This window comes from Lepidochelys kempii, chromosome 4, assembly GCF_965140285.1.
Source record: "Lepidochelys kempii isolate rLepKem1 chromosome 4, rLepKem1.hap1, whole genome shotgun sequence".
Classification (NCBI taxonomy): Eukaryota; Metazoa; Chordata; order Testudines; family Cheloniidae; genus Lepidochelys; species Lepidochelys kempii.
In genome coordinates, this window is record NC_136383.1 from 96,219,907 (window position 1) to 96,244,180 (window position 24,274).

Below are 24,274 nucleotides of genomic sequence, written 5' to 3' on the forward strand. Positions count from 1 at the left end.
GCAGATATTATAAGTGTGCTCTCTATCTACCATTACCTAAATCATTGATGAAGATTGTGACAAAGTTCCTCCTCTACCTTGGTGGGTCTTGCACTTATTGGCGGATTTGCTCGCCTTGGAGCTTCACAGCAGCCCTCAGTTTGGCCATTGTCATGAACCCACAGTCCAGGTCAACTCCTCCTGTGTCTGACCAGGAGTTGGGAGGTTTGGGGGGAACCCGGACTCGCCCTCTACTCCAAGTTCCAGCCCAGGGCCCTGTGGAATGCAGCTGTCTAGAGTGCCTCCCGGAACAGCTGTGTAACAGCAACAACTCCCTGGGCTACTTCCCCATGGCATCCTCCCAACACCTTCTGTATCCTCACCATAGGACCTTCCTCCTGGTGTCTGATAACGCTTGTACTCCTCAGTCCTCTAGGAGTATGCGTTCTCACTCTCAGCTCCTAGCGCCTCTTGCTCCCAGCTCCTTACATGCGCACCACAAACTGAAGTGAGCTCTTTTTTAAACTCAGGTGCCCTGATTAGCCTGCCTTAATTGATTCTAGTAGCTTCTCGATTGGCTGCAGGTGTTCTAATCAGCCTGTTTTAATTGTCTTCAGAAGGTTCCTGATTGTTCTGGAACCTTCCCTGTTACCTTACCCAGGGAAAAGGGACCTACTTAACCTGGGGCTAATATATCTGCCTTCCATTACTCTCCTATAGCCATCTGACCCGACTCTGTCACAAAATATTGAACAGAACCAGACTCAGGACCAATCCCTGCAGGACCCCATTCCGCGTGCACTTCCAGCTTGATTGTGAACCACTGATAACTACTCTCTGGGAACCAGTTTTCCAGCCAGTTATGCATCCACCTTATAGTAGCTCTATCTACATTGTATTTCCTAAGTTTGTTTATGAGAAGGTCATGCGAGACAGTATCAAAAGCCTTACTAAAGTAAAGATATACCATGTCTACTGCTTCCCCTCCATCCACGAGGCTTCTTACCCTGTCAAAGAAAGCCATTAAGTTGGTTTGAAATGCTTTGTTCTTGACAAATCCATGCTCATTGTTACTTATCACTTTATCTTCTAGGTGTTCGCAAATTGATTTTTTAATTATTTGCTCCAGTATCTGTCCGGATACTGAAGTTAAGATGGGCTTTGCAGTGTATATAGGAGAGGTTCGGGTTACACTTTTCTCTGAGAAAATCTTGTACTCCATGTTGTACCATGTCTTCCAGAGAAGTTTGCATCTCCAGCAACTGCACAGCCTTCTGTTTGAGGTCCAGTTTACAAGCATTTAACTCTTCTAAGATGTGAGTTGTCACAGATGCAACCAATGTGTTTCTATAACCTGAACATCTAGAAATGCATCTACTGGCTTAGATAGATAAAGTATGCAGTGACATAATACTTGACACCCATTTGCATTGATGCATTCATTAGCCACGTATGCACATTTTTTGAATATGGTGAGAGAGTTCGTCACTTTTTCAACTGATGCTGAATTTTTCACTGTTACACCACATGCTTCTAACCACTCCGTTTAGTTTCTTGCAGAAAGATAGTGATCATTTGCCAGTCTTGTTCAGAACCAATGTCCAATTTCAGGGTTAACAAGTGACAATGCAGTTAAGATTGGTCTCCAGTTCATAGTTTCTGGTATCTCTTCCTTAAAAAGAAAGTACGATGTGACAGCCATATTTGTTCTCATAAACTGTGTGGTGTCTCCAGCATTCCTAACAGCCTCATTAAGTACTAGAACTGGCTTTGACAATGACCTGGCTTACAAGGCTTTCTGCATGTTGATGTAGTCCAGAGGTTTGGTGTTTTGCAGCCTTTTCACGTAGTTTGTCAGTATTGGCTTTGCTGATTGTTCTGGCAAACCAAGCTCTCCAGTTTTACCAGTTGTAGCAGTGGGAAGCTTTCCTTCTTCATAAGCTTTTTTGCAAGAGGTGCACCAGTAGCCATCTTTTGTAACTTCAATGAATGGGAAATGTTTGACTGACAAACATCGGGAACTGCCTTTATGCTATGGAGACAGTGTTTCTTCAGTAGATCGCTGTATTTGTGCTTCAGGCTATTTGGATGTAGATACACCACTTGAACCTTCAGATGGCATGCTGGTATGTTCTTCATCTTGGTTGGTTTGACCGCTGGAGGGGGGCAATGGGGGAGTTAGGGGAGGTGTAGGGAAATACCTGCATGTGCTGTTATTTGCCCCACTTCCCCTTGTGCTTCTGTGTGCCCCCATGCTCCTTCTCCTTGTTCTGCTTTTTATGGGTTGCTGGTGTTTGTCCCCACAACTCCTACCCCACAAGAACCAGCTTCACTTCCAAGCATCAGTTATGGTAAATCCATGTCTCCAGTGCATTCCCCTTCCCATACCCTACCCAACGTTTCAAGCTCTGCAAACTCAAGCAGAATGTGCTGTGTAAGTTACACTTAGGGCTTGTCTACACTGACAGGGCTGCCCCGGTGCAGCTGTGCTGCTGTAGTGCTTAGTGAAGACCCTATCTATGCTGACGGGTGAGCTTCTACCATCAGCGTAGGTACTCCACCTCCCCGAGAGATGGTATCTAGGTCAACGGGAGAAGCCCTCTCGTTGATATAGCAGTGTCTACACCAAGGGTTAGCTCGGTATAACTGAGTCACTTAGGGATGTCAGTTTTCCCCTGAATGATGTAGTTATACTGACATAAGTTTGTAGTGTAGACCAGGGTTTGGGTTAGAAATTAGATCGATATAACTATGTTGCTCGGGGTGTTAAAAATCCATACCTCTGAGCGATGCGGTTAAACCGACCTACGGTGTTGGGAGAATTCTCCCGTCAACCTAGCTACTACCTCTCCGTGAAGGGGATTATCTACCCCGCTGGGAGCACCCCTCCTGTTGGCATGAGTAATGTCTTCACTGAAGCGCTGCAGCAACGCAGCCTGTTTTAAGTGTAGACAAGTCCTTAGGGGTTACATTGTGAAAGTTTTCTTCACAACTATAACATGCTAGAGCCTTTTATTTTCAATGAAAACTGAGACTTGATAGAACAGCCTAGAAGTTTGCCAACCGCTCTCCCTAGGCCAGTTAGGGCTTGGTCTACATGGGGAAATGTACTGGCAGAATTTTACTGGTATAATTGTACTGCTGTAGTTATACTGGTATAACTTCCTGTGTGGAAACTTATTCTGAAATAAGAGTGGCTTTTTTCATTTTAGTTTATACCATGTCCAAAGCAACATAATCTAAACAGAAAAAACGGCATTTTTATTCCAGAATAAGAGTGTACGCATGGGAGCTATATTCATATAGTTCTAGTGGTATAATTATGCTGGTAAAATTTACTGTGCAGACAAGCCTAAAGATATTTTCTATCTCTTTCTCCTGTTACAAGTAGCATAATGACTCATTTATTTTTCTGAGATTCTGTGAGAAAATATTTATTCTAAGGGCCTGATTTTCACTTTCACCAAGGATCTTTTATACTGAGCTGACAAAATGTAATTGATGCCCACTTTAAAGCTCCCTTATGCTACTGGAGAAGAGTAAAGAGGCCTAAATGCAAACCAGGCCGTAAAATTTTGGCATAATTCATACCTTCTGGAGACATTTTTTCAAATTTGTTTCCGGAAAGTTGCAAATATCAGTTTGCTCAGATGGAGAAAAGAAAATATTGAGATACAGAGAGGTGCTTCTGCTCCAAACAATTCAAACAGCCTCAGGGTAAATTTTTCAAAAGTGCCTAGGTGACTTAGGAGCCTAAGGGCTGGTCTGCATCAGGAACTTACATCAATATAGCTGCGTCTCTCAGGGGTGTGAAAAATCCACACTCCAGAAAGACGTAGCTATACCGACCTGACCCCCTGCTGTAGGCAGTGCTAGGTTGATGGAAGAATTCTTCTGTTGGTCTAGCTACCGCCACTCCGGGAGGTGGATTACATACACCAAGGGTTCTCAAACTTCATTGCGCCGTGGCCCCTTCTGACAACAAAAATTACTTCATGACCCCAGAAGGGGACACTGAAGTCTGAGCCAGCTTGAGCCCCACCGCCCTGGGTGGGGGGCCTCAAGCCCTGCTGCCTGGGGGCGGGGAGAGGGGGAGCAAAGCTGAAGGCAAAGGGCCTCAGCCCCAGGCAGGGAGCCTGTAACTTGAGCTCCAACGCCGAGCACTGAAGCCCTTGGGCTTCGGACCCGGACCCCAGCAAGTCTAAACCAGCCCTGGCGACCCTGTTAAAAGGGGGTCGCGACCCACTTTAGGGTTCCATCCCACAGTTTGAGAACCACTGACCTACACCAGTGGGAGAACTCCTCCTGTTGGCATACTAATGTCTACTCCAGTGGTTTTCCGCCTGTGGTCCGTGGAGCCCTGGGGATCTGCAGACTGTGTATAAGAGTTCTCAAGGGGTCTGCACCTCCATCTGAAATTTTTTAGGGGTCCGCAAATGAAAAAAGGTTGAAAACCACTAGCTTACACCGAAGAGCTACAGTGGCACAGCTGCAGCGCTGCAGCTGTGTCACTGTAGTGGTTTAAGTATAGTCAATGGCACTTAAGCTCCTAAATTATTTAGGTAATGTGGCCAAGTGGCTAGTGCATTAGACTGGTGCTCAGGAGACCTGGGTTCTATTCCTGGCTCTGCGACTGGCTTGCTAGATGATGTTGGGCAAGTCATTTAATCTCTCTGTGCCTCAGTTTCCCCATTTGTAAAATGCGGAAATGATACTGACCTTGTTTGTAAAACGCTTTGAGATCTATTGGTGAAAAGTTCTATGTAAGAGCTAGGTATTCTTCTTTTCTCTTATTTTGAAACTGTTACCCGTGATATGAGATCATGTCTGGTATTATTTCTTAAATCAGGCATGTGATGTATATATAGTTTCTATGTATTATTGCTGTAACACAAGTCAGCAACACCTCGTCTTTGGAAGAGAAGAAACAGTTTTCCTAAATGAAGGTAAAGAATTGCAGACTTGAGGTTTAACTTGCATAAAATGAAGCTGACAGTATTAAATGAACTGACAGTAACAAGTTTAACTAAAATAACAAGGAGTCCTTGTGGCACCTTAGAGACTAACATATTTATTTGGGCATAAGCTTTCGTGGGTTAGAATCCACTTCATCAGATGCATGGAGTGAAAATACTGGAAGGATGGGGGTTGCTTTACCAAGTGTGAGGTCAGTCTAAGGAGATAAATCAATTAACGGCAGGATACCAAGGGAGGAAAAATAACTTTTGAAGTGGTAAAAGAGTGGCCCATTACAGACAGTTGACAAGAAGGTGTGAGTAACAGTCGGGAGAAATTAGTATTGGGGAAATTAAATTTAGGTTTTGTAATGACCCAACCACTCCCAGTATATAAGTTGGGCCTAATCTGATGGTATCCAGTTTGTAAATGTTGCACTTCATGAACATTACCTTTGCCATTGCCCTTTTATGTTGGCCTCAGTAACTTTATTGTTGAAATACTTTTTATATATTTATGGCTTTATGGAAAACATAGTGGTGAAAACAGCCTGACATACTGATAACTTAAAGCTTTGTATATAAGTTTTTATTGGAGTTCAGGGTAACAATACTACTAAATTTTCTGCTTTTCTCATGTCTTTTATTACCAGGTTTCATGTCTGTTGTAATTTAGCCAAACTTTAGCAACATCTATATGCTAGTAAGCTCAGTTAATTTCTGTTATATTCTCCTTCCACTTCCCTATGAATTGCTTAGTTTATAAGGCCCATAAGGTAAGCTTGACATCTTGGTTTCAGTTGTAGATATGGTTTAGTGCCTTGAGTTAAATAAGAATTACGGTTTCCCAACATAACACAGCAAAATTAAACAGAAGATCTTGATCTAGCTGTCAAAGCAGGCTGAAGGTAAAAGTTACATATTCAGGTACTAACAAACAATCAACTTTCTGCAGAGTTACTGTATGATACGACTTCGTCTGGCACTCAGAATTTTTTTTAGTATTCAGTTTGCTTAAACAAAACTATAACAATTGGTTTATAAATTAGCTATTTATAATTCTCACAGAGTATTTTCTGTTTGCACCATTAAGATTTTGTAGAGAGGGGAAAAATTTTGCTTTTATAGGCAATCTCGCTGGGATGTAGTTCTTGGTTTTTGTTTTTGTTGTAAGGTTTATGAGCCTAATTTTAGTTCAGTTTTAATGGGACAGCAAATTACAGACTGACAGTGTGGAGACTAACTTGAGTTTCCCTGTTGAAAAGACATCCTGTGTTCTGAAATACACCCTATTCAATTACTGAAAACGGTGAATGCAGTTGGTAGGACATAGGTATGTGAGTGACATAGACATGGATTGCATTTTCTTCCTCTTGCTGCTGCTCCACAGAATGTGAACCCAACCAGTTTCATGCTGTTGCCAGCATGCATCCTCTGCAGTCAGTAACAGAGAACAGAAAATTAGGAAGGAAGATGATGGAGATGGGGACTAACTTTATTTTAACTCAGAGGTTTAGGAGAATAAGAGAATCCCAGCAAAATGGAGCTCAGAATCTGGAAATCTGTTTCAATTTCTGAAAAATGTCAGATGGTTAATTAAAACTGCTGTCGTTACGTCTTCCTATTTAAGGTACTTATGGGCCCCATTACCATTGTATGTCTCAGTCTTTAATGTATATTAAGGGACTTGCTCAAAGTCACACAGGAAGTCTGTGGCAGAGCAGTAAATTGAGCCCCAGTCTTCCAAGCCCAAAACTGTTGTCTTAACATTCTTTTTTTGTTGGCGCAGGTTAGTGGCTTCTATAATAAACTCTGGGAGGCAGTAATCCTTGGAGATAGTTACTAATCATCTATCAAGTCTTCTTGACTAAATGGTTTTCCTTTTCTTTTGTTATTTGTTACACTCTGATTTAGAAAGCTGATAATAACTGATCACCATTATATGTTAAAGACACGGGGAAGGGATATGAATGCTCCTCCTATTTTCAAGCAGGTTCCTATTTTTAACCCAAGCCTCCTTTATGAGCCAGGGAGAAAAGGAGAAAATTAAATTAAATGGTTAGAAATACTATACTAATTTAAGACAAATAAAAGATTATTTCAATAAATATTAAATAAAATAATTTAGCCAGGTAGCATAAGGAAGGTTCACTTCTGTACTCCATACACTAGAATCTTGCCAATCTGGATTTTGCTACTCTGCAAAACCAACAGTTCTCCTCAGAAAAATCAGATAGTCTCATGTCACAAAGGTATGGAGATAGCACTATAGTGATGTCTCTTGTGATTACACTTACAAAATATACTACAGTATGTTTACTAGCAGATCATAAAATGTAAGTAATTAAAACTAAACTACACTTGTCAAATAAATGAGCAAAGATCAAATTTACGAACCTAAAATCTGAAGTTAGGCTGTTAAATCCATGTTTAAGTACCTAAATAGAAGCGGCCTGATTTTCAGAGGTGCTGATCACCTACCTACAGCTACTATTAGTCTGTGGGAACTGCAGGTGCTCAGCACTTAAAAATCAGGTCACTTTTATTTATATGCCTAACTTAAGGTACTTAGATTTAAACATTTTGATTAAATTATATTCTGATTCTATGATTTTTGTTTATTGCAAACTAATCTGTAATGGATTCCCAGTCCATATGAATTAATGAGGTTCTGCTGTACTTTGATTTCTCTCCATTCTTTACATTTTGGCTTTTGTTTATTATTACACTTTGTCTTGCTTCATCTATGATAGCTTCATGTAGTGTACTAATGGATTATGTCCCATTTATTTTATTTACTTCCCAAATCCTCCCTTAAGCCAGTATAAAGTCTGTGAGTCCCAAGAGGATTCCTGTTCTCACACCATATTTGGTGTAAAATAGATATAGGCTAATTACTTTGATATTGTGAATTTGCTTTTATTTGCTTTTTTAATATTTTTTGCTGGGGCCTGGATGTATTGACGACCATCAGTAAGTATATTAGAATAAGAGTGTTCAGTACAAAACACAGAGAACAGCTAAATATTTAAAGGATCATGTAAACTGGTTTTGAGTGAACCTGGCTTTGGTGTTAGAGTAACAGCTGTGTTAGTCTGTATTCGCAAAAAGAAAAGGAGGACTTGTGGCACCTTAGAGTCTCTAAGGTGCCACAAGTCCTCCTTTTCTTTTTGGCTTTGGTGATGTGCAGATGAACTTGTCAGAATGCACACGGCTACAACAACACTGCATTCAAACATGTTCTTCTGTTGAACCCTGATTGAATCATGAGATTGCTCTGGCCACCAACAAATGAGTATTGTTCCTGCAGCATTGTTTCAAGTGTACTTTGCTTTTCCAAACACGTATACTGCCTCAGTAATATCTGGCTCAAAACTTCCAGCTTCAATCTGGGTAATTTTGGTGTAAAACTAAACTGTAGCTAACAATAAACTGGTGAACAGTGATTCATTATTGTCAGGCGTCAAGGTTTTGGTTGTTATGAGATTGGTCAATAAAAGAGAGAGAGGTCTGTATATATGTAAATTAGTTAATGTGCCAGTAGATGGTGCTCAAGAATATGCACCACTGTTCCTAAATTTTTCAGGAGCAAAGCAGCTTTTGTATACTGCAAATGGGATTCAGTGGTTGGGCTGAATGGGTGTGGATCTATGCTAAGGATAGCTGTTCTTTCTGCTTGCTGTTTTTTGGGCTTTAATCCAGCATTCCCTTTGGGCTCATCTTATTTATTGCACAATAATTATGGAATCGATTAGCTATGTTTAGTAATAAAGCTGCTGCATGAGTGTAAACCATCTTTATGCATGGTGTTTCATTCACCTGTATGTCCTGATCAAAAGAGTTTTTAAAGGGCTTGATATTGACTTGGTGCCATTAAGAACATTTGGAAAGCTGGGCATTGGTAATAGAGCCTGTAAGTAACCATCCTTGGACTAGCTCTCCTTCCTGATCTAAGTGTTGTCAAATGATCTATGTCAGATTTATGTGGAAGATGAAAAAATTATAGTCTGAACTAATACAGTCTGGTTCAGATTAAATCGTTTTGCCTGGCAAATTTAGCAGAGCCTCTATCATTGTTTCTTCCCATTATCTTGTTAAGAATCTGGATAGCCTGTCTGCTTTATGAGGCAGTTTATTTCTTTGTTTGCCCTAATAGAAACATGTGGCACAGAGTTAAGAAAACAAAGGCTGTCCTGCTGTCTATTATTTTGGTTGGGATTATTTTGGTTTTGGTAATCCAAAACAGGTTTATATGGCACTTCAAGAATGGGTACGAGTTAAATTTTGGTTGACGTTGGAGAGAGAAAAATGGCAAGCTTTGGAAAAGCAAATCCAGCTGGCTGCTTGGTCAGTCAATTGCAGGAATTCAATTAAGGTTTCAAAATTTGTTTTTCAGTTTATATGCACACAGAGAGAATGAAATACTCTATTACACTATTTTTACCAAAAATACACTATTTTTACCAAATAGAAATTTGTGTGTTTGTGTTTGAGGGGGTGATAAATAAGGTGTATTGCATTTTTGATTGCAGAATGTATGCATCTATGCAGAGATGAAGAAAAAAATAAGTTCTTAAACTTGCATGTGCTTGTATTTGAACCATAGGATTCAAAAAGATAAACTGTTTTGACAGAAGATGTTTCTGGAAATATACAGATCTGGTGGCAGAAAGTCGTCTTATTCTTGCTTGCAAGAAGCCGAGATATGGCACACTCTCTGTCTTCACGTGATGCTAATTCAGGTTATTGTCTGCCAGACTATTCAATTCTGCATAGGAAAAAATCTAATTTAAAAAAAAGAAAAGAAAATTAAATGGAAAAAAAGACTCGCTGGGTCATCTTGTCCATGCTTCTGCTAAGTTCAGGGCAGCTCCTTACCATATATTATTTTACGCTTTGTGTAAATGGAAGGGGTTTCTATTTATTTTTTATGCGGTCACTGGATTTAAGAAAAATCCTATGGTACGTGGTGACAATACAGTTTTATTAAGCTAAAATGCAAGACGCTCTGTCCTTAAGGACTGTGCCTCAGATGAGCAGTCAAGTATAAGTGCTTGTGTTTGTATCTGTATCTAATATAAAATTCCTATTAATCCTATAAAAATAATAATGCAAGGGACCATGAGTTAGACCTATTATTTGTTTGTATCTTTAAAACGGTTAGAATCTTGTTGTGAGTATTGTCTTGTCTCTACATTTTTGCTGGCAAGGAAGTGGGGTGGGAAACCCTCAAGAAAACTGGTAAGAAGATGTGCTCTACTTGAATTCTTAAACCCATGGTAGGATTTTAAGTTTGTTTTAACTTAATAGCATTATATAAAGACAGATTAGTATTAAGGATTTTCATTAACAAGACTTATAAGAACATCACTATAACACAGATAGCATTGCTGCTATGCGGTTGATTATACGTTTAGCTCTGAATTTTCATATAAAGTTATATGGCAGAGGAGGCTGGCTGGGGTGTCTTCTAAATTGGACAGGAGTCAGGGGAGGAAACTGCTCAGTGAGGGAGCTAGCGATGGGCGTGGAAGCTCGGCAGTGTTAGGTAAAATGGGAGAAACTGGAAATGGGTCAGTGCTCAGCAGGGAAGCTGGTTTAGGTGTTGAAGTGGGTTGTTGAGAAGGGCCCTAGGAGCCAGAGTGGGAAGTAGAAGATGATCTTGACTGTTGCAAAGTAGGCACTTGGTAAGGGAGAGGCACTCAAATAAACTGCTTGCAACCCTACTCCTTTCCTGCTCCCCGGGTTTCCCAAGCAGCGCCTTCCCTGTTTAGAGTTCTCCAGTCAGTAACTTTCCTTCTGGTTCTGTTGAGCTACTGCTTCCCTATCAGAAGCTTCTTATCTCCAGCTTCCATGTTCAGCCACTCCTAGTCTCAGTGTAGTATTTTCTAAATGGACAACCATCCTAATTCTCAATTACTGAGGGACAATCTCCACTCATTGATATATTTTGCTTTCCACAAGCAAATCTCTGTATAACTTTTAATGAGTGACGTACCCGAGTATTCGGATTCTAATATCTAAACTGTATTGCTAAATCTATTCAGCTAAATTTGGGTTATTGCTGATTATGTACTCTATGTATCATATGACTTTTAAAAACTAATTTTATATTTGTGGATGTTCTAAGCATTATACCCAGATGTGCAGATACTCTTTTCCCAGCCTATGTATTAGAAACTTATTTTAACAATAGCTTTCCTTGTCACTCCTGCCAGACTTTCTCTTCTCCTCCAGTAAAAGTGACATTGGCTGTAGCAGCAACACCAGCACCCCGATTCCCCACCACAGTTTCCCCAAACTTTGCAAGTGTTTTCAGGATCTGGTTCCCCTCCCAAGAAGAAAGGCTTAGCATTGACCAAAAAAAAAAAAAGTCATGCTTAGGTAATCATGTAACATGTATGCTGAAGATGGCACAGTGAAGGTTGACATAGCAGGAAGGAAATCTTCCAGCATGTTGACCTGATTCTGATCTTAGTTATACCAGCATAAATCTGGATGTCACTGGAATTACTCTGGATTTGCACCAGTGTAACTGAGACCAGAGTTGCAGGTTCTGTATGTAAAGGGTGAGTGTGGTATGGGGAGACCTAGAATTAAGATTGGCGTCAGAACCTTTTCATGAGAGTGTTGACTTCTTAGCACTGAAATTTGCCACTTAAAAAGTTATAGTAAATTAATTTTTGTAGAGAAATAAATTTTTAATTTAATTGTATATTATTAGTAAGTTTAGAGAATTATTTTTAGCATTTAGTTAAATACTGTTGTATCCTCTATCTTTACTATGAAGCCGTTCAGGCTTTTGGTTATGACTGAAGTTACATAGCATCTGAGATGATAAGCTCAAACCCTGATAAGTTTGTCATATTATGTTATATTTACTAGATATCTCTGCAGAAAACAAAATCTGCTTTGTGAAAATGTTGGTGGTTTTTTTTTTTTTTTTTTTTTTTTGGTCTCTGTCCAAGTTTAGAACTTGCAACCTCAGATACTGCATAACTGCAACCCTAATCACAGGTATCCATAGATGCATAGGTTTCCAGTGTACTTATTTACCCCATTCAAAAATTATTTTAACCTTCCCCCCCGCCCAAACTATTACAACAAAACACTGTATTAAAGAAAAACTCACCACCAAGGAAGTGCCATCCAAAAAAAATATTCTTGGCCTGCCTGATTGTTCTCTAGTGTTGGACCTGTTGTTCAAGCCATTTGCTACTGTCCAGTGTCAAAGGCTGGGCCCTATTCTGCTAATTCTTACTCAAGTGAGTATTCCTCACTCATGCATATCAAAGTCTGTGACTGCTCTCCTGGGTAAGTGTTACTTGAGTGAGAACTGCAGGATTAAACCTGTATTTTATAACATGATTAAATGTTTACCCCAGCATGTTGCTCTAAAAATGGGAAATCTTGTTGATATTTTGCTCTCTTCCTTACTAAAGTACGCACTGGGAATAAAAAATATGCTGACAGTAGGGTTTTTTAAAGTATTTGTTCTAATTAGTTTTACAAAATAACCTGACCCTCTACTGAAACATTCTACAGCTTTCAACAGTTATGAAAACTGAGCAGCATTATGTTGCGACATTTTATTATTCATGCTTAACAGCTCTTTAGGAATTTTTATAATGTGGTGTTTTTTCTTTTGTGTTTTTCTTTGTTTTTAATTTCTTAAATGATCCCTCTTTTCAGATTTCAAATTATAATCCTTTTCCTGATCCATTGCTGAAGCCCTGTGATCCATGTCAGAAGTACTTCCAGGTCAGATGCCCTTTCACATATTTCCATAAGCAGAATCTTTAAAAATCTTTCTCTTCTTACCAGGCCCATATTTGTTTTAATTTTGCATTCATGAGTGGAACAAGCAAACACTTTCCTTTCTTCCTTTTTTTTAAACTGATCCTTTCTTAAGTAAATTCTTGCTTTAGGAAAGGTTTTTAAAAGCTGAATAAAGTACAGTCACAAATAAATATGTTCTATTAAAAACATTTATGTTATGTTTGAATACTGATGTTCTTGTGTTTGTAGCCAAAAAAAGCCCTGCACTGTATAAGGTTTGTGATGTGGCTTTTGAAAAATATCAATAAGGGCTATTTGGTTAATATTGTTATTTGTATTACAGTAGTGCCCCACTCAGGATCGTGACCTCATTGTGTCTGACACTGTACAGATGTGGAATAGTCCTGGCCCAAACATGGATCAGTATCTGGTTAAAAGATTGGAAACAAAGTGTAGGAATAAATAGTCCATTTTCACAATTGAGAGAGATGAACAGTGGGGTCCCCAAGGATCTGTACTGGGATCTGTGCTGTTCAATATATTCATTAATGATCTGGGAAAAGGAGTGAACAATGAAGAGGCAAGGTTTGCAGGTGATGTAAAATTATTGGAGATAGTTAAGTTCAAAGCTGACTGCAGAGAGTTATGGGGGATGTCACAAAACAGAGTGACTGGGCACCAACATGGCAGATGAAATTCTACATTGATAAGTGCAAAATAATGTACATTGGAAAAAATAATCCCAGTTACACACATATATAATGGGGGGATCTATATTAGCTGTTACCACTCAAGAAAGAGATCTTAGACCATGGACAGTTCTCTGAACACTTCAGCACAATAAGCAGCAGTGGTCAAAAATGCTAACAGAATAATAGGAAATATTAGGAAAGGAATAGAAAATACGGCAAGTCATAATGCCTCTATATAAATCCATGGTACACCCACACCTTGAATACTGTGTCCAGGTCTGGTTGTCCCACCTCAAAAAGGTTATAGTGGAACTGGAAAAAGTTCAGAAAAGGGCAACAAAGGTTATCAAGGTTATGGAACGACTTCCATTTGAGGAGAGACTAAAAAGATTAGGGCTGTTCGTCTTTGAAAAGAGAGGACTAAGGAGAGCGATTATAGAAGTCTATAAAATCATGAATGGTGTGGACAAAGTGAATAGAGAAGTGTTATTTACCTTTTCCCACAATACACAAGCTAGCGATTTTAATCACCCAATTAAATTAGGATTAGTACAAACAGAAGTACTTTTTCACACAACGTGCAGTTAACCTGTAGGATTCATTGCCATGAAATGTTGTGATAGCCAAAAATATAACTCAGTTCATAAAAGAATGAGGTAAATTCATGGAGGATAGGTCCACCAATGGCTATTAGCCAAGATGGTCAGGGACACAACCTCATGCTTGGGGAGACCCTAGACCTCTGACTGCCAGAATCTGGCAGGGGAAGACATGGTTGGATCACTCCAACTGCGTTGTTCTGTTACACTCCCTCTGAAACTCTGGTACTGGCCATTGGTTAGACCCAGTATGTCAACTTTTAATGTTTTTCTGATGAGATACAACAGGTCTGTATTAGATACAATGGACGTAGGGGAGAGAAAGGATTAATTTAAAAAAAAAATAAGATAAGTAAACAGGAGTTAAGGAATCTAGCTGAACTCCTGTGTATATAGTATTCTGTTTCAGTACCCAAAATTACTTTCTTTGAAGCTATATACTAACCATCATCCCTGGTGAATGGTTGTACAGGTATATGATTCCTGTAGTTAAGGTTGCTCAGTGCTTCCCATTATAAAACACCATTTTCACTTACTTTTAATTTTGCCAAATTTTAACCATTTGGGCTGAAACTTTCCATGTTGCTGGTCTGTCTCAGGCTAACACTCTCTCTATTTATAATTATTTCAGCAAAAATGGTTACACCATTTCCCAGAAGAAGGTTAGGGAAAAATATTTTGTTTTGCCCATGTTTAAAAAAAATTAGAATTTAGTTTAGAAACTGTATTTCCTCCATGCTTTGGAGCAGGGACTTGAAATTTAGCAGGGGGTTCACCCTGGTGTCAAGATGTGTATTTGGCCATCCCTGTGAAAATCCGTTCAAATTTGGCCAAGTTTTCATCCTCTCAAAAAATCGAAGTTGCACATGCTTAGTCGAGACATATTAGAGTTTGGCAGCTATATTCTCTGAAGATTCTGTCTGCACTGAGCATGCTTTAGCCCAGAGCTTCAAGGACAGAAAAGGACTTTCCCTGCAATTGCTGTCTCTGCAACCAGGTGACACTGGGGTGCCAGGCACAGGAACTGGTAGGAGGGAGACTGTCTCTCCTGTGCTCTTAGTGGTTCCCTGCTGGTGCCCTGGCAGCATGGTAGCAATGTGAAACCACCTGACTGAAATGCCGGGGGATGAGAATTTGTACTTAGAGGGTTCATGAATAGGGACGTCTGTGCCTGGGGTAGGGGATGGGATTAGGGTGGGAGGCTAGGACCTGGGACTAAGGTGAGGGAACTGGGATGAGGAGCTAGAGTGGGGAGGCTGGGAAGCTGTGTCAGGGTTTGCAGGAGAGGGAGAGAGATGTGGAGCCAGGAGACCCACAGGAAATGGAACAATGGCAAAGGCAAGACAACCTCAGGTGTACACATTCAAAGCATCTAAGCTAACAATGGCTGGGCCATCAGTGGGGAAGAAGCTATTACGTATGGCTAGAATGGCTACTCTTCCCAAGGCTAAGCCTGGGATCAAAGCATATCTAAAACCTCAAAGACCCTGGAAGGGGGTATGAGTGAGCTAGGGGAGACCACCAAGATTGTATCAGTGAAAGGCTGGCAGGGGATGACAGAGAGAGAGGCAGATGTTGTGACTGGGGCAATGTGCTTCTCTCAGCCACACAGTTAATGGGGGTTGAGGGAAACTTACAAAGGCGTAAGTAATACCCATGCATGTAGGCTGTTTATTGCTTTCATGGTTTGCTCTACATGCTTTGTGCCTTTGAGAAAAGACAAAATAATGCTTGGTTTTGAAGATGCTTGTTCTATGTCACTGCAAATGTGTGCTGTGACTGGCTCCCTAAGGGAAACTCTTACCGGTGCCAATACCGAGTTGGACCTGTGTTAACATGGTTGGGGATCAGGGGGCTGCAGCCCAGAAATCCAGTTTTGGAGAGTGGAACCGCTTGTCTGTAGATCCCTTGCCTCATTTGTTGCAGAAGCTGGGGGTTGTAGTGAATGAGGCAGGGGACTGCAGGAAGAGAGAGGATGCTCTCATGGTTAAGGAAGTTGAATGCTACCCTGCAGAACTGGATTCTATCCCTGCCTCTCCCACAGAGCTCCGACATGATGCTGGGCACATCATTTAAACCAGACTTGTCACAGGTGGCTACTAGCTGTGTGCTCCTCATTTTCTGGGTGTCCGGCTTGAGATCCTGAGGTCTGATTTTCACCAGAGCTGAGTACTCTCAGTTGCATCGGAAGTCAATGAGAACTCTTCTCTGAATGAAAAAGTGATATAAAATGCTAAGTTCTCTGAAAAATCAGGTCATGGGCATCTCGGATTGGGCAGCACTGTTGACATTAATGTCTCTGTGCCCCAGCTGCCCATTTATTAAATAGGGCTGATAATACCATATATTCTCACAGGGATGCTATGAAGGTAAATAAGCTAATGTTTGTGGAACACTCAGATAGCTGAACCTGCCCCCATTGAAGTCAATGGCAAAACTCCTACCCATTTCAGTGGTGGAGGTTAGGGTCCTTAACAGGGCAGTATAGGACTGAGTTCAGGATCAAAGCTCAAGAGGGTTAAATTAATCATTATAGTGTCTGATTAAAAAACGTCTGCTGTCTGTTCCAGGGGGCTTTCAGAACGCTATGGAAATTGCAGAAGGCTAGGTTTCTAGTGGCTTTCACATCTCCCCATTGACATCAAAGGAAGTCTTTCCACTGACTGTAGTGGGAGCTGGATCAGGCCCACAATGCTGAAGTTAACCCAGACTATATGAATGACGAAGTTGGGACCATATTAAGGCTGACATTGGCATGAACCAGTATTGCTTGCAAATAATTATTTGAGTATGCCTTATAATTTTTTCTCTTTATCTGTATTCTCTTTGTTCTCCGCTTTACCTCTACTGCTTCATTGCTTTCTTTGTTCTAGTGAAGTATTTAAAAATGGCCAACAACAGGATCTGGCAGCAAGGGGTAAATTCTGTCCCTCTCTATAGGTAGGTCTACACTTACGGCGGCATGTACAGTGCAGGAACTGCGTGTCCCATGAGCATGGGTATAAATAGCAGTGTAGACGGTTGGTGAGGCACTGCTTAGGTGAGTGGAGTACAGATATGCCAGAACCCTAGGGGATATACACTACGTGGCTCTCCATAGGCCTGAGCAGTGCCTCCCCTGTAGCAGTGTAGTGTCTCGCTCTCACAGCTTTTCCCTGCGTCAGGGAAGCTCCCTGCTGCCAGAGCCTTTCCCTGCTTCTTCCCGCTGCCGGAGCCATTCACTGCTGCGTGTAGCTACACGCTGCAGGTGAAGCTAAGGCTTTGGCAGGTGCAGTTCTATAACATAACACGAGGGAGCATAGGAAGTGTGGGTGGAGTAAAGGGGGAGCACACACTGTGTGGCACAGCATTCTGACGTGTGGGGACTCCCAGTGTGACATTGCATATGTAGTGGTGGGAGCATTGGCAGTTACTCCATTGTGTGTGGCTCTTTCAAGTCTCCAGCGTCTTAGGGCACATAAGACTGTAAAAGCCTCTGCAGAGCAGCTCTGCAGACTCTCTGGGACTTTAAGGAGGGACAAGGTTTCTTTCCCGTCCACTCACAGGCTGGGTGCTAGCAGGAAGATCTGACCCTTATGGATTAGCAGGTCCAGTGGAACAGTGGTCTCCCACGAATCCTGGCCTATCCACTTGGAGCACTTTTATGCTGTGTATGCTAAAGAGCAGTGCTCCTTTATGGTCTTTCTGGAAGTACAGGGTTCGGGTTAATTCATGGAAAACTGTGGTTTAATATTTTATTTTCTTTAAGTCTCATGATTTCAATTAAATGTAATCATGAATATTAAACACATTTTCTTCATTAGTTTAAATCCTTCATGTTCCCTTTTTATTTTCAATGATGTGCTGTGTGTCCTATCGTAACATGCCTACTCTAGGTGCATTAGGAAGTAAATGTGCCATAATGGCAAGGCATCTTCGTAATTACTGGCTTCTGCAATGGCAATGGAATCAGTTTTACCATATTGAAATACTTCCGTAACTCTGAAACCAGATTCTTGGAGCAGCCAGAGGCTGTGTATTATGATTAATATTTATTATATGTATTACCATAATGCCTAGGAGCACTAGTCATGTTGTTGATCACTTTTCTGACAGGAAAATTGTACATTCATTTTACATCCTGATACCTCAGGGTCCCATTCAAAAAAACAACATCCACATCACTGTGGGTGGAGGCTGTTCCTCTCCTTTATGCAAATGCTGGGATATTATTTTTCTGACAATAAAATAGAGTAAGGGAATAAAACCCCTGGGGGGGGGAGAGAGAGAAATGGAGACTGCAAGTGGTTCTAGTCCCAGAACTGGAACTACATGTTTATGAGGTTGGCAGGCAGAAAGGTGAAATGTGTTCACATAAAGCAGGGGTGGGCAAACTGCGGCCCTTCAGACATTTTAATCCGCCCCCGAGCTCTCGCTGGGGAGCAGAGTCCAGGGTTTTCTCTGCTCCAGCCAGGGAGCGAGGTTGGGGGCTTGCTCCACTCCGTGTTTGCCGTGGCGCTATGCTGCTCTCAGAAGCAGTTGTGTGTCCCCCCAACCCGCTCCTACACGTAGGGGCAGCCAGGGAGCTTTGCATGCTGCCCCTACCCCAAGCACCACCCCTGCAGCTTCCATTGTCCAGGAACTACAGCCAATGGGAGCTGCAGGGGGGGGGCGCCTGCAGGAGCCGGAGGGGACATGCTGCTGCTTCCGGCAGCTGCTTGAGGTAAGTGCCGCCCGGAGCCTGCACCCCTGCCCCATCCCTGATCCCCCTCCCGCCCTCTGAACCAGCACAGAGCACGTTCCTGCACTCCAAACCCCTCTTCTCCAGCCCCACCCCAAAGCCTGCACCCCAATCCCCAATTCTGTGAGCGTTCATGGCCCGCCATACAATTTCCAAACCCAGATGTGGCCCTTTGGCCAAAAGGTTTGCCCACTCCTCCGATGTAAAGGCAGTACTGTATGGTGTACTGGGAAATGTGAAGTACAGACTTGGGGCCAGCTCCTCCCTTGCTTTGCCTCTTGTGACATTACTTATACATCTGAGGGAAGTGAGTGGAAAACACTCCCAAATCAAAATGGTAATACTGAGGGGGAAATGTGGGTTGGAACTAGTTTGGACTTCCTTGGGAATTGGTAGGAACACTCTAACTGTGAGATGTAACCAAGTGAAAACAGTTGCACCTGACTCAGAATTAAAGGGGGTGGATGAAGAAGAGGCGCCAAAAGAAATCTGATTCCCTGAAGTTTTGAATTGCAAATTGGGATATGCTTCCTCTGGACAAACTGACATTCTGAATGAAAGCATCTTAGTGCCTGAAGTAGGGTGTTATCTTTTCCTTCTCACTCTTTATCTTTATGTTCTGTTTCTGTTCTCACTCCTACCTTCAGGTAATTTAAGCCCTTCCTTAGTACACCTATATTTTCTAGTACATGCAGTAATTCTTTCTCAGGCAGTGTCTTCCATCCTTGATAGATAGGAAGTGCTCTTCACGTCAGGATGGATTTTCCCCATCTATATTCCCTTGTCCATTGTTGCCTTCTGTTGTTTCTCTTCTTCACTTCACCTTTTTCTAATCTCTCGCTTTGTCACTTATTGATCTGGTTCCAACCCCTTCTCTCCCTAATTTCTTCCTTTCTTACCATTTGACTCCTCCTCCTCCTTTCCTTTCTTCATTTCCATTCTGGTTCTCCTCTCTCTGCCACGTACTTGTGTCCAATCCTCCCCACACCTATTAATACTAATTCCCAACTCATTTGTTTCTAACTGATGCTGCTCCTAGCTCTGCTTAATACTTCAGTTTCAGGTAGAACAAGGAATGGAATACAAATTACAGGATGCAGGAGCTGCCTGATAGCGTAGGAACAGCACTTTGTAAATGAGTGTGTAGATGAGTATGACGGCAGGGTCAATGGAAGATAACCAAAAATCTACTTCATGAGAGGACATACTCCCTCATCTAAATATGTGCACTACTTAGGCTATGATGGTTAGGAGTTGCACATTTGAGTTAATGTATAAACAATAAGAAGAAAAGGAGTTCTTGTGGCACCTTAGAGACTAACAAATTTATTTGAGCATAAGCTTTCGTGAGCTACAGCTCACTTCATCGGATGCATTCTCAAATAAATTTGTTAGTCTCTAAGATGCCACAAGTACTCCTTTTCTTTTTGCGAATACAGACTAACATGGCTGCTACTCTGAAACCTGTATAAACAATGTAATGTATAAACAACAGTGAGGTACAATAACTTCATGTTGAGCCATTTAAAACCTTAGCTCATGATTCACTTTCTAGGAATGAGTCAGTATTCGTGGTAGATGTTTACTTAGTAGACTAATAATCATGTTGGTTTGTACTTATGTCTCCATGTGTTGATTTTGTCATTTGAAATGCAATCCACTGGAGACTGAGTAAATCATGTGGAAGGATGTGTTTGAACTTTATCTAGGAAGATATATGTTTCTTAAGAATTCTGTTTGAGACAAAAAGTAGTTAGAAACATTGCAGTGGACACTGGAATCTTCACAACTGGGGTGCCTGCTTGTAACAATATTAATTAACTGTTAATTAACTGTATATAGATTGTAATCTTATTTCAGGTTGTCATAGTTAGATGATGATGATTATTATTATTATTTTACGTTTTATTTTACTGAAATGTACTATGATTTTCTGATTTCAAAAACTGGCCTGCATAAATAGCATACAATTTTGGACACTCTACCAGGCATAAACTGGCAGGGGTCACAATTATCCTTTCCTTAAAAGTTTTACAAAGAGTGTGTTGGTTGATCACAGGATGACAATGAGCCACCAATGTGATGTGGCCATGAAAAAGGCTAATGCAGTCGTAGGTTGCATCAGGCGAGGTATTGCCAGTAGAGACAGGGAAGCGGTAGTACCGTTATACAAGGCACTGATCAGACCTCACCTGGAATACTATGTGCAGTTCTGGTCTCCCATGTTTAAGAAAGATGAATTCAAACTGGAACCGGTGCAGAGAAGGGCAACTAGGATGATCAGAGGAATGGAAAACCTACTTAGGAGACTTAAAGGGCTTGGCTTGTTTAGCCTAACCAAAAGAAAGCTGAGGGGAGATATGGTTGCTATCTGTAAAGACATCAGAGGAATAAATACCGAGGAGGGAGAGGAGTTACTTAAATTAAGGGCCAATGAGGACACAAGAACAAACGGATATTATCTGCTCATCAACAAGTTTAGTTTTGAAATGAGACAAAGGTTTCTAACCATCAGAGAAGTGAAGTTCTGGAACACCACTCTAAGGGAAACAGTGGGGGCAAAAAACCTAACTGGCTTCAAGACTGAACTTGATAGGTTTATTGAGGGGATGATATGATGAGACTGCCTATAATGGTACGTAACTGATCTGCGACTGCTAGCAGCAAATATCTCCAGCAGCCAGTGATGGGACACTAGGTGGGGAGGGCTCTGAGTTACTACAGAGAATTCTTTCCCAGATGTCTTGCTGTTGGGTCTTGCCATATACTCAGGGTCTAACTGATTGTCATATTAGGGGTCAAGAAGGAATTTTCCCCCAAGTTAGATTGGCAGAGACTCTGGTATTTTTCACCTTCCTCAGCAGCATGGGGCCAGGGTGTAAACTAGTGTAAATGGTGGATTCTCTGTAACTTGAAGTCTTTAAATCATGATGTAAGGATTTAAGTAACTCAGCAGAGGTTATGGATCTATTACAGGTTATAAGTCAGAAGTGAGTTGGTGAGGTTTTGTGGCCTGCAATGTGCAGGAGGTCAGACTAGATAATCACGATGATTCCTTCTGACCTTAAAGTCTATGAGTGTTTAACGTCTAGATTGCGTTCAGACCAAAAGAAATTAAAAACCAAACCAAAAGAAATTAAAAAAGCAAATCAATAAATTCAAGTAACTTCTTGTTCTGAGACAAAAAAATCTACATACATGCTTTTATAACAGAGGGCCCTTGTGCATAACTTTATGTTGAGACCTCAACCAGATGAGTCATGACATTACTTTGCATCTTGAAGTATCAATCTGACGGACAAGATGTGAGATGGCATCTCTTAAAAGTATTTAATTATCTGTGGGAAACACACAAATTTCAGAAATTTGTGATATTTTTGAAACGTCCCATGGTTACAATATGTACAGTATTATAAAAACACTATAGCTAACAAAACAGCATAGCATGTATGCGTAAAAACACTAGAGAATTGCCAAAAAATTAGCAAACAGCTGTACAAAAAAATTTGCAAACAGCTGTGGTACATTTCTTGAAGCTGTTAAGAGGCAATAGCTGGCTTTGCCAGTCAGCCCTAAAATAAGCAATAACAATGTTTCATTTCTACCACAGTGGAAAGGGAGTAGTGTCTTGCTTTGGTCTGTAGGGCCACTCACTCTTCAGGCATTCATCAACTCACTATTGATGAGTCCTAAAGAAATTCTTGCCTTACTCCTTGGCTGATGAGGCGGTGAAACATTTAAGTTTTAGTGAGAGAGAGAGGATGATGAACTTCAGGGCTGCAAAGCAGATGCAAAGTACTTCTCTCCCTCCCCAGAATTTACCTAGTTGGAACACAGTAGCTCAAACATGCAAAAATGTAAAATAAAATTTGGGGTCAAAAACCTTGTATACTTTTCTTAACAACTTAACATTTCCCAATGTCATCTCCACCCTTTTTGCCTTTGGACCTCCATATTTAATAAACTGATCTTTTCTGTTGAGGTGTCTGTACTCCTTCCTGCTTAGTTTGTAGAAACTATTCTTTGCACATTACATAAAACGTTGCATCCCATTTCCAAAAGCTCTGTTACAAGGAGTATACAATTAATGTATCTCATGAATATTTGTTTTTCTTTTCTAGTTGACTCCAGTGTGGACGCGTTGGCTGTGTTTATGGCAAGCAATAGCACGACAGACATTGTGAATCGCAATAATCCTGCCACTCCCCCAAATACTCTTAACCTACGCTCCTCCCATAATGAACTATTGAATGCGGAAATAAAGCATACAGAAACAAAGAACAGCACTCCCCCAAAATGCAGGAAAAAATATGCATTAACTAACATTCAGACAGCCATGGGCCTTTCGGATCCAGCAGCACAGCCCCTTCTGGGGAACAACTCTGCCAATATAAAGCTGGTGAAGAATGGAGAAAATCAGCTTAGAAAAGCAGCAGAACAGGGGCAACAGGATCCCAACAAAAATCTCACTATGACTGCAGGCATAAACATAACTTCTGAGAAGTTAGAAGGTAAAGAGCCAACCCCTCAGGATTCTGCAGGCTGTGAAATATTCTCTTCTCAACCTAGGAGGAGCAAGAGCTTCCTAAATTACTATGCAGATCTGGAAACATCAACCAGGGAACTAGAACAAAATTTTGGGAACAGCCATGTAGTGATGGAGGAGAAAGCGGCACAAAGTAACAGCCAGGCTTCTACCATGATTGTCAATGGGGATGTGTTGCCTCAGAAACAAAACAAGCTGTCCAGTCCAGAAGATGGCCAAGTAGCCACTGTATCATCAAGTCCTGAGACTAAGAAGGACCATCCTAAAACTGGAGCCAAAACAGATTGTGCATTACATCGGATTCAAAATCTGGCTCCAAGTGATGAAGACTCCAGCTGGACAACGTTATCGCAGGACAGTGCTTCTCCAAGTTCACCTGATGAAACAGGTACAAAAGTGAAGAAATGTTTCCCTCAACCCTTAATAACTATCATTCTTTAAAAATGTGTTTGTTGTTTCTCTTGAGTCTCATTGTATAGACAGCTGGGGATAAGTGAGACAATCTGGGAGAAGAAAGGGACATTACAATTCTCCTTACCAAGCAGTAGCTTGTTTTGGGAGAGTTATGAGTCCCGAGGTAAGATTAGATGATCATTATGGTCCCTTCTGGCCCTGAAATATATGAATGAAGTAAATCATAGCTAAACCTAATGGTGAGACTAAGCCCTGGTCTACACTAGGACTTTAGGTCGAATTTAGCAGCGTTAAATCGATGTAAACCTGCACCCGTCCACATGATGAAGCCCTTTATTTCGACTTAAAGGGCTCTTAAAATCGATTTCCTTACTCCACCCCTGACAAGTGGATTAGCGCTTAAATCGGCCTTGCCAGGTCAAATTTGGGGTACTGTGGACACAATTCGATGGTATTGGCCTCTGAGAGCTATCCCAGAGTGCTCCATTGTGACTGCTCTGGACAGCACTCTCAACTCAGATGCACGATTGTTTGCCGTTGCTCTAACGCAGGAAGGGGCAACTGACGACATGGCTTACAGGGTTGGTTTA

General features: G+C 41.2%; 1 protein-coding gene across 9 annotated transcripts in view; it reads left to right on the top strand.

The window, feature by feature from the left end:
* Nucleotides 1–24,274, top strand: part of APBB2 (amyloid beta precursor protein binding family B member 2) — a 319,944-nt gene that overhangs the window by 130,711 nt on the left and 164,959 nt on the right. For 6 of the 9 annotated variants that reach the window (XM_073342186.2, XM_073342194.2, XM_073342189.2 and 3 more), the window contains one exon: nt 22,846–23,658. In XM_073342186.2, the coding sequence (XP_073198287.1) occupies nt 22,846–23,658 (813 nt within the window). Of the gene's footprint in view, nt 1–12,626; nt 12,696–22,845; nt 23,659–24,274 lie in introns of all 9 variants that reach the window. The other 3 variants (XM_073342191.2, XM_073342192.2, XM_073342190.2) reach the window with 1 other exon arrangement.